Genomic DNA, 17,837 nt, shown 5'->3' with positions numbered 1-17,837 from the left:
CTTATCGTGATTACATGTGACCACCCACTGTTATCGTAGACGGTGAGGTCGACAAGATCCACTGGACAGGTCTTAGTAGCACTCGCGCATTGTAGAAGACCTTGAGTTGAAAGCTTTGTGCTGGGGATATGAATCCAATGAAAATATTTTGTTTTTTTTTCTAGAATCTGGTGTAGCCATCAATCCCGAAATTTGACTGTTCGCCTCTTCTTCAAGACTACATCAACCCTTCCTCGTAAGGCCTCCCTTTCGCTCTGCAACACGTCTCAGCAGTTTCCCTGTCCTCTTGCGGTCCCAATGACCCCCATTTTGTTGGGTGGGAGACTGCGGGGCGGTGGATGCGTGCACTTGTAGTCGGATGTTGACCTTGTTTTGCAGATGGCCGTCAAAATCCCCATCGTCAAAAAGCGCACCAACAAATTCAAGTTGGTCCACCCCCTTGCCCTCGTAGAAGAGTCATTCATGTTCGCGTAGGCGCCACCAATCGGACCGCTACCACAGCGTGAAGGAGGCATGGCGGAAACCCAAGGGTATTGACAACAGAGTTCGTCGCCGGTTCAAAGGCCAAACCCCCATGCCCAAGGTGCGTTGAACAACTATATTTCAATCCGCTTGTTTTCTAACGATGCGTAGATCGGCTATGGAAGCAACGCCAAGGTCCGCCCAAACCTTTTTTTTCATCTTCCTCCCGCCAACCTAATCTCACCCAGACCCGCCATCTGCTCCCGAATGGCCTGAAGAAGTTCCTGGTCAACAACGTGAGGGAAGTCGACCTTCTTCTCATGCACAACAAAACCTTTGCCGCCGAAATCGCCCATGGTGTTTCCAGCCGAAACCGCACGACCATCCTTGAACGGTATGTAGCGTCTCGATTAATCACAGTCCTTATATTCCCTTTTAGTGCAAAGGCGCTCGGAATCAAGGTGACGAACCCAGCGGCACGGTTGCGCTCTGAGGAGTAGACGTCTTTTTACCTTTCCATGTATATGCCAATGCCAAAAACACCATGATCACACCACGATCTTCCTCTCTCTTCCATGACCTCAGTCGTCCGAAATGCTTCTCATGCTGGCGACTGGTACACGGCTAATGGTACCAGCATTATTGGCCCAGAGACAGTTCTTGTGACCGTTGATAGCTTCGAAGCTGGATGGGGAGTTGGCGGGATGGCTTGAGGCGGTAGATGCGGATTACCCGATCAGAGGCTGCAAAGCAATTATAGCTCCGTTCGTCGACTGTGCCTCCAATAACCATAGCTCAATTCTCGTCAGCCATGCTGGGTATGCTTATTCTGGACCAGCCGCTGCCTGGGCCTATAAGAGCATCGATGTCTCTTCGATGTGAATCTCTTTCCCCAAGACCCAAGCAACTCTAATCATCCCAGTAAACGCGTATTCGTGCTGGGCCCCTCCCACCATATCTACATCGATGGTTGTGCCTTGTCGAAGTGCACAAGTTACGCGACTCCCCTCGGAGATCTGCCCATAGACCTCGACAGTAAGCGGATGCCCTCTATATTCTCGCCCATTAATCATGCCATAAAGCGGTTCGAGAACTACGTGCCTCAGGAAAATTCCAGGAGATCAGCCACTCTGCCGACGAGGACGAACATAGCCTAGAAATGCATCTTCCTTATATCCGCAAAGTCTTCCAGGGGTGGGTATTTTCTGGTTCGGATTCTTTTGCTTAATTCTACGCAGCAAAGACATCGCTATCGTCCCAATCGTCGTTGGCGCCATTAACCAACAGCTCGAGGCAGAGTTCGGTGCACTACTCGCTCCGTATCTTGCTCGCGACGATACTTTTTGTGTTGTTTCGAGCGACTTCTGTCATTGGTACGTCTCTCATGGCAAACTTCATTAATATGAATACCTATTACAGGGGCACGCGCTTCAACTACACATATTACCTACCGAATGCTTCTGCCACCCCAATGCGTCTCTCAAGATCCCAAACTCAGTCGTTGGATCAGCCTATTCACGCTTCGATCAGGGCGCTCGACCACCAGGCGATGAATATTCTGGCTAAGCCACCAGCATCCTCCGCCCATGCTGCATTTGCTGCCTATCTCTCAAGCACGAAGAACACAATTTGCGGAAGACATCCCATCGGAGTTTTGCTTGGCTCGTTAGCTGCACTTCACGATCGACCCAGTGAGCTGAAGTGGGTTCGATATGAGCAGAGCAGCGAGTGTGAGACACTGCGCGATTCAAGTGTGAGTTACGCCAGTGCTTGGGTTAAATTCTAGAGTCTAGTTGGTCGTTTATCGTATCGTACCACAACATCTACAAATTGCTGGAAAGTGGGATCTGGACACCGTTGGGTCCGTCTATTTCTTTCTCCGTGCCGGGTACGCCCGGATCGTCCACAACCTGAAGAAGAATCAGAAAAGTCACGACAAATAGTTAGGACAATTACTTTGCCGTTCGCCACCTCAATATCTTCGAAACCCCAGTCGCGAGATGTACCTTGGGCGAGGTGCGCGCCATCAGCAAGTCGTTTCGCTTCCCAACCACCCAAAACTTTGCCATCTGGTTTACGAACGACCTCTGTTAGCGAGCAGCACCCCACACGCAACGGCAACTTTCGATCGGCTAGCAAAGCTCTGGCGAGGACGATAACCGTTGCAGCATGGCTGACCAGAAGAACGCGCTTGTGCTCTGGATATGCCCGTTCGACAGCGGGAATGAATGCGTCCAGAAAAGTGATGGCACGAGTATGGACCTCGGCAACATCTTCGCCAACCCGTGGGGGGTAGTATATCGACGACCAGGACGCGTCAATTGTTCCAGGGAAGTATTTCTCCAACGAATCGGCCGAGGAGGGCCGGGGATGGAGGCCAGTGCCTGGGGAGACAGGCGAATACCATTCGCTAATTCCATGCTCGATGTAGAGCGGAAGCGAGAGTGCTTTCGCAGTCGGCGCTGAGGTTTGCAGACACCGGTCTATAAAATAAGAGTCAAGTTTGTGGGCTGGATTGCAGGCGCACAGTAAGGCGACGAGAAGATCAGTGTGGGTCGCTGGTCTTGAGGCAAGGTCAGAAAGTAGTCAGCAAGCTCTTTTGCTTGCTCTTCGCCATAAGATGCTAGAGGTGGGTCGCGAGGAAGGCCAGTTGCACTCTGCCAGTTTGTGTTTATCCAGTTCATGCGGAAGCCATGTCGGGCAATATAGATCGTATCAATCATCGTGGTTGAAGGCAAGGTCAACAACCCTTTATGGAAATTTGGCATGAAGAAGGAAAAAGAACGGTAGTTTACATGAATAGTATGTGGCCATACAAATATCATAGGGGTAAAAGATTTGTTGTTTCGTTGCATTGTGCTAGCATTTTGGAGGGACTAAGACAGCGATGGGAAAGCCTTCTCGTCGTCGACATCCACAGTAACCGAACCACCCCCAGCTGCTCGGCCACCTCGGGAACCGCCACGACCACGGCTGGAAGTACCACGGCCACGGGTGTCTCCTCCTCGACCACGTGGGCCACCACGGCTTGGACGGTCAAAACGGCCGTCAATCTCAATGAACACCTTTTCCTCTTTCTTGGTACGGGCTTTGGGGGCGCTCTTGGTCTGTAGAAGATGATCAGATTTGTTCAGGTTCAATAGGAAAAAAAACGTACCTTGCCAACGAAGTAAGTGTCGCTTTCACCTTTCTCGAGTGCGACAACATCCTTCCAAGTAGCATCTTCAACCTTGCGGAGACTTTCGAGTTTGGGAACCACGGTCGATTCCTTCTCCTTTTGTTGGGCGAGATATTGCTCCAAAGTCAGGGTATTGTCTTCTTCTTCGGGTTCGCGCTCCCTACGAGGACGGCCTTCAGGTTTATCGGCTGCGCCTTGCTCACCGGCTGGAGCAGCCCAATTGTCGCCGTCGTTAGCAGGGACTCCCCATTCAGCAGCAGCAGCAGGAGTTGCTTCCGCATTGGCATCGCTGATGGCTGCTTCTTCTGCTTTGAGCTCAGCGTTGCCTTCTTGGCCACCCCAGCCTTGGTTGATCTTCTTATCCGAGTCACTGTCGGGAGACTAAGATCCTGGATCGACAAGTGGATTGAACCTACACTTTGCCCGTCTGACTGTGCTTGTCGAACTGACGACCACGTCCGCGAGGACCACCTCGAGAGCCGCCTCTTCCCCTCCCACGACCATCGACTGCGATTGTTGAACAAAATGGAAACGATTTGGACCGAACTTATTGACTGACACTTTTTGTCCTGAGGAGCGTCCTCGGTACCATTCTGGTTAGGGTTTCCAGAATTGTCGTCGCGACTGGCAGTTTTTCCACCACCACGGGCGTAGTATTTGCCACCACGGGCAGCAGGGCCACCTCGTGATTTGGGAGTGCCTCTAGCTGCTTGGGCTGGGGCGGCGACTGGCTTGGGAGGAGCGACAGGGCTGGATGGCCTTGACGCGCCTTCCGCTAATGAAATCCCCAATCAATTCGTTATCGGCAAAAATCGAGGATAAACCGCACCTTCGAGGAGGGCAAAGGGATTTTTTGTAGCTACGGACATCCCTGTGGTCCGTTCAATCGTTTTCTCTCTTCAGTAGGCGGCGGTTCTATGCAGGTGCAGGTGACGCCGGTGTCACACTATCTCACTCGGCCATCACGGCCTGCCGAATCAGGCTATATAAGCCGCAGGTCGATCATTTGCTCGTTAACGCAAAACCAACATGTTCGTCTTCTTCATATCTACTCCGCGAGGCAGTACACTAATACGCGTTTCAGTCCAAAAAAGCATCTCTTCGACGACTCGCCCGCCTTTTTGGGATGGAGTGGGTCGATGACCTGGAGACCGTAGCGGAATGAGAGAAGGAAAATTTCTGGATGCGGCTTGGGTGCGGTGTGTGAGGTTTGGCTTGCCCTTCGTGGTAGCTGCAGGATCGTCGCCGCAATGCCGTGTTCTACAACTCCACTTTAATTTTTTTTTTGGGTTCATACATTTTGTTGATTGATGTTTTGCTTCTTACTACTTCTCCTTGACCCCGACCTTCATGTCCCGAAGACTTGACATCTCTTCCCTTCTTTGTGCCGACGACCCCCCAGAGCGCAATGCCGACCACATAATACCGGAGACGGTTGTGCTTGCTCCCCATCTTGCTGTCCGAAAGTATGGCCCTTCCCACCCCCGACCACCACCCTCTGCTGAAGCTCAGGCGTTGGATGCCTTGGCCCAAGCAGCTTCACTTAGACGATCCGACCCCTTCTCCCCACCGTATTCAGCAAAGGCGTCGTCTCGCTATGAACCACAATCACGTCGTTATTGGGACAACGAACGACCCGTTTCTCCCGTTATCGTTGAACCACCATACAAGAAGCGGAGACCTTCTGACGTTGCCATGCCCCAACATAACACACCCCCCATGTCACTCAGACACACTGGGGACCGCAGCATTCTCAATCCTGAGCCCACCCCCGTCTTCCAGCCACGCCCAAGCTCTTCCTCATCGTCGACCGTTTCCCCATTCGGCTTCCAGTCCCGCGTGACCGACTTCGGACCGTCCGTCCTTCCTAGTGCGAGAACTCCACCACCCCCCTCGCCCGATCCGATTCCCACGGCACGGGCAGAATACACCGTCATCCATCTTCCAGAACGCGGTCAAGACGAATATGTTGACGACAGAAAGCCAAAAAAGTCACACGCTTCCCGCTCCCCTGAAACAAACCGCCAGCGCAAACACCAACAGCAGCGACCACCGAAGGAAAAGGATGACGAGGCCCATGACTGGCTGCTTGGTCAGATTTCAGACGAACCAAAGAAGGAGACAGGCGACAAGATGGATGTCGATCCCGGCCCGAATGATCACAAAATGGACATTGACGTTGACGATGAGTTGCTCAGTCTTGTTGATGGGCCACACAGTGTCAGTCGCGTACCTTCGGTCGACAACAAACAAACATCCCATTCCCGACATGCCTCTCCTGCCTCTTCACTCCCAGACCGCGGCTCGATGCCACCGCCAGCATCAACAGTCGTGGCTAAGAAAAAGAAAGACCCACCAAAGGTATGTTGACATCCTTTCAACTGGTCTTAGTCATTTATATCTCGCAGCCCAAGCCCAAAGCTCCTGCCAAGCCACGAACGAAAGCAGCACCCAAACCGAAAACCAAAGTTGCCGATAAAGCTAAACCGTCAGCGATATCACGAAAGAGTGGCTCTGCCACAGCCCCAGGCTCTCGTTCACGTTCAAATTCAGCAATGCCGGGTGGCTCAGTCGGTCCAGATGGGTCAGAGAAACACGAAGAAGAGGAGGAGGACCCAACGCCACTTCCAGAAGACGACAAGTTATACTGCATTTGCAAGACTGTGTACGACGAGGATCGATTTATGATTGCCTGCGACAAGTGCGACGAATGGTACCACACAACATGCGTTGAAATGCCGGAACTTGTGGTCGACCTCGTTGACCAGTTCTTTTGTCCACCATGCATCTCCAGTGTGTTTGATTTGGCGCCTACTGAGTGCATGTGGCTAACCGAATCAACAGAGAACCCTCAACTTTCGCTCAAGACAACATACAAACAACGTTGTCGCAATGGGTTGGATCATCCAGAACCCGATTCGTCCAAGGCGTGTCATAAACCATCCCAAGGTGCTCTCTCCAAGTATTGCTCTCCCGAGTGTGGTTACAACAGCATGAAGGCACGCATCGAGCAGTTTGCGAAGAACGGCGGCAAGAAAGAGCTACTGTGGGAGAGCGTCAAGAACGCCCAGAAACGCGAGGCAGTAGTAACCGTCCATGAAGGCAACGACTGTACAAGGGTCAAACCATCTATCGGACGAGTGGAACGGGAAGAGGCGAATCTTAATCATGTGCTTGCCGAGGTTGTAGCCCAACGCGAGCAACTTCGACAAGGGATGGATATCATTCTATGGCGAGAACGACTGGTCGATCTTGCAACTGAACGCGCGCTCCAAACTGAAGGCCAGTGTGGTTGGGACCAGCGATTACTTTATGGAGAAGACGAATGGGGCGACTCTGGAGAAGAGGTATTGGAAAGTTACGAGAAGCAGGGAGAGCAAGAGGAGTGGTGGTGTCTTGAGAGCGATGGCTGCGAGCGGCATTCAGGATGGCAAGTCATTCGTGCACGGGAGGTTGCAAAGGAGAAAGAGAACAAGGAGGAGGCCCTTCACCGACTGACCACTCGAGAGCGGGAGCTGCGGAAACGAATTGAAGATATTGTCGAGCCTTTTAATCGGTCGTGCCTGCTCCCTGCAGCGCTCCAACCACCCAAACTGGCCAACGGGAACAAGAAAGGGAAGAAAAGAAAGAATCCAGCTTGATAGATGCTCGTTTATTTTTTGTGCGCTTGCTGTCGATGTTTGCTGTGTTTTGTTCAAGTTTCTGTATCACATACTCTTGATGTAGCAAATCTTTTACTTATCAATAACCATCCCCCTCCCCTCCTTCCTTGCAAAACCCTTTCTTGTCGTACAGAATCTGAGCCTTGGCGTCTTCCCGTTGTTTTTTAGTCTCCACGTCTGTCTTGTGGTATGGCTCGAGGGCGACCCACTCTACTTGCTGCCCTATTGGCACGTCGTCTTCTAGGTCGAGGTCCTAGAACTGTGTGAGCAAGTAGTCGCATGGGGAGGTTGGCCAACACACAATTTCGCCCAGCAACACCACATTCTCACCGCGAATCAGAAACAGTCCATGCCATTTTTCAGCGAATGCGCCGGCGTGGTATATCCGCTCTACAGTATCTTCTAGAACGAGGTTGGCTGTCGGCGGTGCTCAGATAAAGCAGTGGGTAGTCGGGGGGTAAGCCTCACCAAACTGGTCATACGAGCGCAACACGCCATGCAGTTTGCGGCCGTCGCGTAGAACGACGAGCATCTTCCCTGCATCGCTCAAGAAACTGGCGTGGACGGCGGTGCAGACGTACGGTCCACACAATCCACAAGAGACCCAGACGTCGTGAACGGTATTAGCGAATCCATCGTGAAAGTGAAAGTTAGATCATCGTGTTACACCAACTGTCACATTGACGGTGATTGACCTTCCACTGCATGACCATTTTTCAATAACAAACTAATCCTCTGCCATTTTGAACTCAGGGCTGTATGCGCTCTATTGAGCTGGAGGGCCGGAAACTATAACAAGCTGACAGTTTTTCCAGATTTTTTTTTGGAAAAGGGACAGGCTTGGCTAATGTTGGGAAAAACCTAAATTGCTCGCAGATGGATTGTTCGGGAGGCAAGGCGATTCGCCTTTGGATCCTGCGTGTGGCCTGTCTGGGCTGCCTGGCCTTGGGTTGCCTGCATCCAAGCCTGTTGACTGACACGTTTGAGGTATGGCGCTCTCTGCGCTCAGGCAAAGAGTTTCGCGCATACAAACTGGGTCAGCCGACTACAACCTGCAGTCGGCACCGCCCGCCGCATCCCTTGAGGAGGACTCTCACGAGACAGGCCAGACGGTCGTCGATCCGGACGCTGTCTCGCCTTCAACGAGCCCGATTACCCCCAGGACTTCCCCGCCTATGAGCCACCAATACCGCCTACCCCTCCTCCCTCCCTCTCAAGGACTGCCAAATCCAACAAGCGTCGAGCTCAGAAACGTGCGCGGGCGGCAGAAGGCGATGGATTGGCTGATGCTGAACGCGTTGTGCTCAAGCAAGTCTGCAAGAAACGGCGACTGGCTGCGCTGCCACACGCGATTGCTACAGAGCCCGACGCGACCGACCCAAACCCGCCTTCATTGGAGACAGAAACGCGGTTTTTGCTCACAATACTGGCGCCTCTACAAACGCGTCCGAGAAGGGTGCCTCCGCTGCAGCGCCTGGCTATGGGATGGTGGCCAAGACCTTGAGCAGCGAGCAGCTCGCTGAAATTGGGTGCAGCGGCTTTAGTGAAGTTCCCTGGGATGGAGAGTACGTGCTATAAGTTTCTATTTGCCTCAGCTAATGATTATTAGAAAAACGATACCGCTTCTGGACTCTGAAGGCCGAGTCTATGGCCTTCTCGGTGGCAAACCCCGTGACCGTGGCTGGGACGACCTATGCAAACGCGCCAACGCCGAGGTTGAGCGCCAACATAAAGAGCTCAACGTCTCTGACGAAAAGCGAGAGCACCGCCGGGCTGCTCGTCCCTTTGCAGCCGTAGCGCGTAGGGTTTCCCACGGAGGCGGACAGACCGTGCGTAGCTCCTTCTCCCCTGCAGGTATGTATTATTTTTACCTGACCGTTGACCTACTAATCTGATCCCTTAGCACTTATGGCTCTATGGGCGCCAAAGCTCTACGAATACTACCTAGCCATGCAAACAGCGCTTCTTCTTTGGAAGCCCAGCCTCCGACAGGGCTGGCCATTCAAACGCAGCATCTTTGCTGCATGCACGATCAACTTCAAGACGGCGGTGTCCTGTCGCCACCTTGACTTTGGCAACCTCGCCTAGGGCTGGTGCGCCATTACGGCTATGGGGAAGTTCAACCCGAACCTTGGCGGACATCTCATTCTCTGGGAGATGCGGCTGGTTATCCGCTTCCCTCCTGGCTCCACCATCCTCATTCCCTCTGCCGCCATCCACCACTCGAATCTCCCCATCCAAGCCAACGAGACACGCAGCTCGTTCATTCAGTATACCGCAGGGGGTCTATTCCGATGGGTGGACAACGGCTGTTGGTCCAACGAGGAGTTTGAAAGGGCTGCGTCCCGCAAAGAGAAGGCCGTGCGGGATGCTCGGACTGCTAACCGTTGGGAGGTTGGATTACAGATGTACGATTGTATATAGTAATGTACTTATTCCACTGTCGTTAGTGCTCTGCCCGGGTTCTGCCCTCCTTTCAAAAACATGTGACCACTAGGACAAAATGCGGGCAGCCATCAAACTGCCTGCTCCTCTACCTCCCTCCCTTTTGTTCATTGGGTATTGGATGCAGAACTGCGAGAGCTGGTATCAATCACATCTATACAAAGCTAAACAGGTCAACATCAAGTTGAAAAACCACGGGAAGTGGAGAAAGGATATACGGTTTGGCAGTACTACACCGCACATCTATGACCATCATAGACAATTTAGTATAGAGTATCTTAGATCACAGCGCTGGGTAATACAAATATAGAAGCTATGTAATATACTGCTGTACCAGACATCTATTAAAGTTACTTGCTCTTATCTGGTTGGTAGCACTGGTCCCCGTTCGTCATGTGATTGAGGTCAGTCTCTTGTGCTTAGAAGAGGCCAGGCAGGGCAATATTAATTTGATGGGTGCCCGGATTCTGCCCTACTTTCGAAAACACGTGACCACTAGGATGAAATCAGGGCAGTTACCCACTTCCTCCTCCTCCTTCCTGTCTTTCTCATTCTCTTTTCTTTAGTTTTGGAATGGATGCTAGAGCTCATCTTCAAGTACCGAATTCGTGTACCGCTGTTTATTTCCTTCTCACTGTCGACACTCCAATTGTTTCTACTGTCGGCTCCAATCAAATCGTTGCATTTTTACATTGACAAGACGGATCTTGAGCATGTTCAGAAGAGCTCGTTCATGGAATGGGTGTATGTTAACCCAAATATTCGTATTCATGGGGTCTTGCACAATTGGGACTACAAGGGCCCAGTCATCACCCGCTCACATCCTCCGGTTATCCCAGGGAGTGGACAAAAGCCTGATGAAACCTACATCGAGTTTTTCGCTCGTAGAGAGAAGAAGAACCAGCGGACTTTAGCGTCTCAGCAGAAAAACGCCAAAAACGTCAAGGCAATACAGAGCCGAATTGATCGCGAGAAGGCAGCATTGAAGGCTATAGACCCTCCCAAGAAGGGCCAGGTGTTTGTATGGGAAGACACGGACGATGATAAATTCTTCATTCGTAAACCTCTAACTCGTGGCGAAGCGAGTGATATTTGGTACGATTTCCATCCCAAGCAACGTCGATACGATACATTCTGACAAGAGTGGGATCTATGTGAGCCTTTGGCTCCGACTGAAGTCTCCCCTCGCTATCTAGACGAGCTTGAAGATGACCTCAATGACCCCAACCATAGCGTCTTCTTCCCCCCCACTACTGCTCTGAAGCCAGATGAAAGACAAAGTCTCCCACCTCTTCCCGAGCTTCCTCAGCATATCCGTGATATCTTTGCAGAGCCAGCAAAAGCTTTTGAGAATATCACAGAGTATTACAGCAAGAATGGTGGACATGAAGAAGACATACCCGAGTATGATAATGCCATACACAAGCAGGAAGAATTCCCTGGGGCCCCTGTTAATGATCACTAACCGCTTCTTCCCTGGTTTGGTCTGATAGAGTCATCCACAGCTATCGGAGATTTGCTTGACGTGAACAAGTCTCTCAAGGCTCTTGGAGATGACACCGCCAAACCTCCAAAAGACAATGCCAGGGCTCTCTTATATATGCCCTTCTAAAGGCTGAGTCATTGCAAGATGTTCCCGAATCATTATATGACCTTCGCAATCCCGACTCCGATGTCTGGCCCGGACGTGGAATCAATGTCAAGTATATACGACAAACCGATTGCCCGAGATATGAGCAAGACGTTTTTTGTTCTCGAACCGTACAAGCAAGGGTCGAAGAGCATTCACAAAATTGTTGTTTTTGATGCTGTGATTGTCACCTTTGTCTTGCGAACTGGTTCAAATGACATCGAGGATATCATTGGTTGTTTGGTGGAGCTCGGAGTACAATTCCACCTTGCTGTTGAAGGATACGCTCCACGATACTGGTACCCTCCTCGCCCATTCGTGCAGAGTTTGGGTTCTCGCAAGGAAGACTATCGGCCTCATCCAGTTGAATTCGATCATTATGAACACCGACGCAACGACTTTCTACGTTCTCCTCGGGGTATGCTTGCTCTCTACCGAGGTGGGATCATTGCCCGCATTGCGCGTCAGATATTAGAATATCCCGAATCGATGGTGATGTCTGATGGTGTTGATATCCAGTCTGCAGATGCACGAATCTGTCTTCCAGATAGTGATCATGCTCTGTACTACCATTGCCTAACACCGGAAGAAGAAGACCTGATTTGTGGAACATATTGGATTGAAATGGGTTTGTTTTCTATTTTGCTTGACAGCTACAACATATTGACTTGTGTTTATAGAGCAACAAGATCGCATAACCGGAAAGCACCAAGCCAAGTTTGTGTCGTGGTGGCCCTTACCTGGTGCATTCTCAACGTGTGGTTTGAATATTGGATACTGGACACGGAATTGTGAATCATGGTATCAGCAACAGATCCACAACGCAAAGCAAGGAAAGGCACTCTTGAGGAATTCTGGGGGGTGGACACAGGACATTCGGTTTGTTAGAGCACCACTTCAGATCTATCGGAAGCAGAAGGAGTTTGCGTTAAAAGTACTTGATATCTCAGCAGTGGGTAGCACAATAGTAAAAGAATTATTGTACATACTAAGAAATACATTACCTCTGTCGTAGCGACAGACCCCGTTAGTCATGTGATTCCGCACACTGTAAGGGCAACCCTGGAGACTCCGACGAAAGCCTAGCAGGGAAGGATCCAAAGAGTGAATAAGACTACAGGAAATACACGAAGGGACCGACCTAGCAGGGGAGGATCCAAAGAGAAGAAACTCTAAGGGTCCGCCTGCTAGGGCGCCAACTATATACTGGTCGTCCGTAACTGCCGACGTAGAGTGCAGAAGGCCTGAGCGGCGTCGCAGGCTCTGTCCCAAGGTGATCGTTGGGAGGGTCTTGACGGATCGGTGATTGTGCGGGGCGAGGAGGCCGTGGACGATGGTCGGGGTGGGTCGGAGCGTCCGAGGGGGCGCCGGTCGGATGCGCCTCGGATGCGTTCGGGGTCCGAAGGAGGCCGAAGCGGGGGTTCCCCTGACATCACCCCCCTTTGAATGCGGCGTCCCGGCGTATAATACGGAAGAGCAGCGAGTCGAAGGTTGCTGAGGCGATGTGCCGTGGTTTACCCGGTATCTCCGATAGAAGTCCGCAATCTTGTCTGGCGCAAAGACACGGTCGAACCGGACCCACGAGTCGTGTGAAGCATTGTAGCCTTTCCACCTGACGAAATAGTTAAGACGCTTATACCTTATCCTGGCATCCAAGATTTCCTCGACTTCCCATTCGGGAACTCCGTCCTCTAGTTCGGGGGCGGTTCGTCGTAAGCCGGGTCGTCCATCGAAGGGGTCGTCCTGAGCAGGCTTGAGCTTAACAACGGGGAAGACAGGGTGGAGCTTGGAGTAACGGGGGGGGTCGAGCTTGTAGGCACCTTTGCTAACCTCTGCGAGCACCTTGAACGGTCCAAGGCGCTTGTGGGAGAACTTCTCGGAGGGCCAAGTCGTTCTAATGTCAGAGGCGTCCAACCAAACCTTATCACCAACTTGAATATTCGGAGCGTCCGAACGTTTCCGATCGTAGTACCGTTTATACTCGTCTTTGGCTTTAACGAGGCGGCCTTTGCCTCGGAGACGCCGTTTGCTATCCGATCGCGAAACTCGTTCACCGACTCCAACTCTGAGCGGGCGCCTGGCTCGAAACCCATTCGGGAGGCCGACCAGTGTCAGTCATAAAGGGTACCTGTTGAGTGGAGGAGTGAACGTGGTTGTTATAGGCGAACTCAGCGGCAGGGATAAGCTCGTCCCCAGTCGTCTTGTTGGTAGTTGGTGAAGATCCGGATGTACTGCTCGAGCTCTTGGTTAACGCGCTCGGTTTGTCCGTCGGTTTGCGGGTGGTAAGCCGTGGAGGTAGCCGGTTTGACGCCAATTACGCGCCAGAGTTCGCGCGTGGAGTCAGCAATGAACTGCGAGCCACGGTCCGAAATGTACTTCTCGGGGGTTCCGTGGTGCCTCCAGACGTTCCGATAGTACAAGCGGGCAGCTCCGACCCGTCTTATGTTGTATGGCACTCAGTGAAGTGGGCACGCTTCCCGGGGGGCGGCCAACCACTACCATAACCGCGTCATACCCATGGGCCTCGGGCAGCCTCGACAATGAAGTCTACAGTGACAGTGTGCCAACGTTCAGGCGGGACTTCAGTCGGATGCAGCTCTCCATGCGGAAGCCTTCGGAGGGCCTTTGTGCGGCAGCATAAGTCGCAGGTCGCGACGTAGCGTCCGATATGGCGAGACATCTGCGGCCACCAGTAGTTGCGCGAAACCAACTCTAAGGTCTTGAACCGCCCGGGCGTGTCCGGCGACTCGCGTATCGTGGCAGAGCTCGATGATGCGCCTCCTTAGGTCCTTGTCTTTGGGGACTACAACCTTGCCCCTTGCCGCGGAAGTACAGGAGGTCGCCGGAGGCGGCCCACTCGTCCGAACGTGATGAGCGGGGGCCCCGAACTTGACCTCGGACCTTCAAGAGTTGCCGGGCCGCAAGCGCGACGGGCTCCTCTAGGTCAGGCTCACCGGATAGTGCTTCCTTGATGTCGCGGACAAGTTCGGAGCCAGGCCCAGAGACGGTGACGGCCTCAAGCGCGAACATGGAACAGTTCGGGCGTAAGAGGGTAACATCCGAGTTGTCCTCGGAGATGCCGTGGTCAGGCCGACGAGAGAGAGCGTCGGGGCGGCCCATCTGGCGACCTGGGACGTGGTGCAGCGTGAAGTCAAACCTAGAAAGGTACAACGACCATCGGGCTTGCCGACGATTAAGGTGCTGTGCCTTTCGGAAATACTCCAAATTCTTATGGTCAGTCCAGATCTCGACCGGATGCGCGGCGCCCTCGAGGAAATGCCGATACTCCTTGAGTGCGCGGATGATCGTTGTCCATGAGAAGCTCGTCCACAGTGTTAGGTACATGCTCGATCGCCTTGGCCACAAAATGGGGATAGCTGGACGAGACGTAGTGCATCTTGGTGATAGAAAAGGCGGGATCAAGAAGAATTTGAGGTCCGAGCTAGAATTTTTCGTTTAGGGTCAATCTGGGGGGAGGAACAGAGAAAGGACAGACAGCGTGGAAGGCGTCCAAAATGCGATTGCGGGTGGTAATCTCCTTGCCATGGACCCGCGCTTTCCACGACGAGTAGTGATCATCAAGCTCCTTACGAATCTTTTCCTGGCACTTGTCGTAGTCATCAGAGATGTCGGCAAAATGAGAAGATTCATGTTCCAAAATGTAGCGACGTTTGGTGAATTCGCGTTTTTGGTCTTCGGAGCGACGAGAGTGTTCATGAGCGAAATCGATTGCGAGAGTGGCGGAAACCATATGATCAAACAAGATCTGGACGCCTTGGACTTCACTCTGAGATTTCAGGATCTGACAAAGGGCAGTAAACAAGGGAGGCGCCTGCAAACTGTTTTGTTCTCACCTTTTCTAGTTTGTGCATCTGGGAAAAGTCGTTCAAATTGTTAGAAGGTTGATGGGCAGGCAACTCCTCGACAGTTTCATCACGAGTCATCTCGAGTGGAAGCACTTCTTTCATCGTGTTGAGCTAAAGGAAAGCAATTAGATGCTTGTCCAAGTACACAAATCCTCACTCACCCAAATGCTGCGCCATTCGCGATCATCTCCATCGTCAATGGGTGGAGCGTATCCTCTGCTAGCTCTGGCCCATGCCGCTACCTCTCGATCTTCCTTTTTCAAATCCAAATCAAATCCCCGATTCAAGAATTTTTCATAATCCGCAATCGTAACTGGATCCAAGGCGGCTTTGGCTTTGTACTCGGCAAACATTTTCTTGACGAGAGGCGATTCACTCTGGCAAGAAAAAAATAAGCCATACGGCCTTGAGGAATACAGAATCTCCTCACATTTTCTCTCTGAGACTCCGTGCGCGACGCGGGCTTGCGCAGTCCCAGCGTTTGACCGACACTGCTGACGAGGGTTTGGAGACGATCTGACCGCGCAACCACAGCTTGCACGTGTCCAGCATTCATCTCCGCAATAGCTTCGAGCGAAGCAGCAATGTTGGGGCTGCTCGGATAGCGTGGCAAAGGGGGAGGGGTCGCAGGAGTCGATGCGGGCGCGGTCAAGAGCCGCGCGACGCGTTTAGCGTGTTCTTGGTTACTGATACGACTCCAGACACTGGGAGAGAACTCGTCAACTAGAGTCTGGAGAGACGTGGCCAGTTGTGTACGTGGGGACGGGTCGTCGCTTGTGTGGGCCATTGGAAGAGAGGGTCACAGTCACGTGAAGCGCGTCGGTTCTCTTTAACCTGACAGTCACGTGCGGTTTCACTGGCTCCTTTGAACGAGAAAGTTCGTGTTAGCCCTGACGGTACAGGTGTTGGCTATCTATATATGTATACTACATACCTAGCTATTTGTCGCTGCGTGAGATGCTACGTCTTCGGACGTGATTTGGCAATGAAATACGAGAAGCGGTTTGTCCTGTTTGTCCTTTTTAGTCCAGAACACGACTCTCTCGTAGGTCTTGTCCTTCTTGGCCAGACAATCGTTGAGCTCTTTCTCTGTGTTAAAGTTGGTTTTAACGACACATTTCCGTAAAGGCGTGCCGTCTCCCACTTGGACGAACGCGTTGAACATCTGAATTAGGTATTTGCAGAGACGTTTCTTGGTGAATCCTCCAAAACGCTGCCTAGCGTCTGGTGGGTCTTCCCGATAGCGCACGCAGTAGCAACACATCTGCATAGTCACCTCCTACTCCAGTCAGAAAGAGCTGAGCTATAAGATAAAAATATTTACCAGCAGAACTTTGCGAAAATTGTCGTTGGGATGAATACCAGAACAAACGCCCTCTGTGGCGTCCACCAGGCGTTGAAACTCCCATATTTTCCGCCAGACATATTCCAACTCGTTGAATCTGGGCAGATGAATGGGGAGGGCGCCGTCTGCGTCCTCAATCTCATAAGCCTCGCGATTGAGGGCGGGCATTAGAACGTTGTAAGCGATGAGGGTCATCAACTTGCGCAAGTTCTCGTTGTCTGTGAGATTCAGGACGTCGATGGGTTCCAGGTTCGCTTGTAATTGGGCGTTTAGTTGGCGTATCAGAAGACGACACAAGAGCCAGTCGGCTTCAGAATTCTCCACATTGGTGGCCAAGTAGTTGCTGAAAACTTGATGCAACTCCGCAGCCACCAGACGGTCGACACAAGAGATGGGGAACGCGTGATATCCCGTCGCCACGGTATCTTCTGATCCCAGAACGTAGTGGTGGATACATGGTCGCATGAAACTAGAAAATTAGATCGTCAGCATGCTGTGATTAAAACAGAAGAGACCCCTTACAGGAAGGAATTCCGACGCAACACTACGAATTCCATGCAGTACTGGCCTTTATTTGGCTGGTCACAGTGCCAATTGTGCAAGAACTGTGACGACCACCACTTGAGTGTACTCGAGTTTGGTTCCTCATTATCCGGCTCCGCCATTAGCTCGTCTGTCAAGGGACATACGTCATTGGCGATTGCCCAGATTTTTTCTCCAGTGGCGACGTGAATAAGGGTACTACCCATTACGTCCATGTGTTGATCACTTTTCGTTCCCGCGTTGCCCGCGATGAACCAGTTCAATGCGTTCCTGGGAAGATCCACGGGAGACAGCTCTGGAATGTGACTCGTTTGGATGAGAGCGTCGACGTGGCTGCTTAGTGCCCTAAATTTGGCAGGATAAGCAATTTCCTCGTGAGGCATGGGATTAGACAGCGCATTTAGGCGAGGCGTCCCGTTTTGGAAAGCCGGGCAGGGAATCAGACGACCGATGCGGTCCGCAAACATCCCTGTGAGGCCGCTTTGGATGTAACGGTTGTCTGTACATAAAAGTTTAGCAACTCAGAGTGCTGAATACTACCCAGCACGCACCTTGGATATCAACGATCGCCTCGAGTGAAGTCAGCCGCTCCAGCATCCTTTTAAACCGGGGGTCATTCTCATCCGGACCCTCTACTACCAGTATCGAACGGTCGGCGAATATCTGTAAGATACATTCATCCGACAAGGACTCCAGGTCCTTGAAA

General features: G+C 52.0%; 7 protein-coding genes across 7 annotated transcripts; 4 read left to right on the top strand and 3 right to left on the bottom strand.

Annotated features, from left to right (window-relative positions):
• Nucleotides 1-378: 378 nt before the first annotated feature.
• MIND_00489800 (60S ribosomal protein) lies at nt 379-962 on the top strand (the record flags this gene model as incomplete). Its single annotated transcript, XM_037361697.1, has 5 exons — nt 379-425; nt 475-583; nt 634-657; nt 711-856; nt 902-962. 5 exons carry the CDS (start codon nt 379-381, stop codon nt 960-962), a joined length of 387 nt encoding a protein of 128 aa, XP_037221989.1.
• Nucleotides 963-1,037: 75 nt separating this feature from the next.
• On the top strand, nt 1,038-2,248 carry MIND_00489700 (uncharacterized protein; the record flags this gene model as incomplete). Its single annotated transcript, XM_037361696.1, has 7 exons — nt 1,038-1,092; nt 1,139-1,226; nt 1,272-1,340; nt 1,385-1,497; nt 1,545-1,656; nt 1,701-1,835; nt 1,882-2,248. 7 exons carry the CDS (start codon nt 1,038-1,040, stop codon nt 2,246-2,248), a joined length of 939 nt encoding a protein of 312 aa, XP_037221988.1.
• A 37-nt stretch (nt 2,249-2,285) lies between these two features.
• MIND_00489600 (uncharacterized protein) lies at nt 2,286-3,212 on the bottom strand (the record flags this gene model as incomplete). The annotated part of the gene is made up of 3 exons (XM_037361695.1): nt 2,990-3,212; nt 2,419-2,945; nt 2,286-2,372 (listed from the first exon to the last, which is right to left on the bottom strand). The coding sequence occupies exons 1-3, from the start codon at nt 3,183-3,185 to the stop codon at nt 2,286-2,288; spliced, it is 810 nt and encodes a 269-aa protein (XP_037221987.1). The 5' UTR covers nt 3,186-3,212.
• Nucleotides 3,213-3,338: 126 nt separating this feature from the next.
• On the bottom strand, nt 3,339-4,509 carry MIND_00489500 (HABP4-PAI-RBP1 domain-containing protein; the record flags this gene model as incomplete). Its single annotated transcript, XM_037361694.1, has 5 exons — nt 3,339-3,569; nt 3,620-4,010; nt 4,057-4,147; nt 4,200-4,415; nt 4,470-4,509. The coding sequence occupies 5 exons, from the start codon at nt 4,507-4,509 to the stop codon at nt 3,339-3,341; spliced, it is 969 nt and encodes a 322-aa protein (XP_037221986.1).
• Nucleotides 4,510-4,990: 481 nt separating this feature from the next.
• Nucleotides 4,991-7,281, top strand: MIND_00489400 (PHD-type domain-containing protein; the record flags this gene model as incomplete). The annotated part of the gene is made up of 3 exons (XM_037361693.1): nt 4,991-6,001; nt 6,049-6,433; nt 6,485-7,281. 3 exons carry the CDS (start codon nt 4,991-4,993, stop codon nt 7,279-7,281), a joined length of 2,193 nt encoding a protein of 730 aa, XP_037221985.1.
• A 100-nt stretch (nt 7,282-7,381) lies between these two features.
• On the bottom strand, nt 7,382-7,938 carry MIND_00489300 (U6 snRNA-associated Sm-like protein LSm1; the record flags this gene model as incomplete). The annotated part of the gene is made up of 4 exons (XM_037361692.1): nt 7,382-7,555; nt 7,604-7,719; nt 7,771-7,839; nt 7,884-7,938. 4 exons carry the CDS (start codon nt 7,936-7,938, stop codon nt 7,382-7,384), a joined length of 414 nt encoding a protein of 137 aa, XP_037221984.1.
• A 353-nt stretch (nt 7,939-8,291) lies between these two features.
• On the top strand, nt 8,292-9,390 carry MIND_00489200 (uncharacterized protein; the record flags this gene model as incomplete). Its single annotated transcript, XM_037361691.1, has 4 exons — nt 8,292-8,614; nt 8,664-8,867; nt 8,912-9,156; nt 9,206-9,390. The coding sequence occupies 4 exons, from the start codon at nt 8,292-8,294 to the stop codon at nt 9,388-9,390; spliced, it is 957 nt and encodes a 318-aa protein (XP_037221983.1).
• Between the last annotated feature and the right edge of the window lie 8,447 nt (nt 9,391-17,837).

Source organism: Mycena indigotica (genome assembly GCF_014461135.1).
Source record: "Mycena indigotica strain 171206Taipei chromosome Unknown Mind.scaff0004, whole genome shotgun sequence".
Taxonomy (NCBI): Eukaryota; Fungi; Basidiomycota; class Agaricomycetes; order Agaricales; family Mycenaceae; genus Mycena; species Mycena indigotica.
This window is presented reverse-complemented; position numbering and strand designations above follow the sequence as displayed.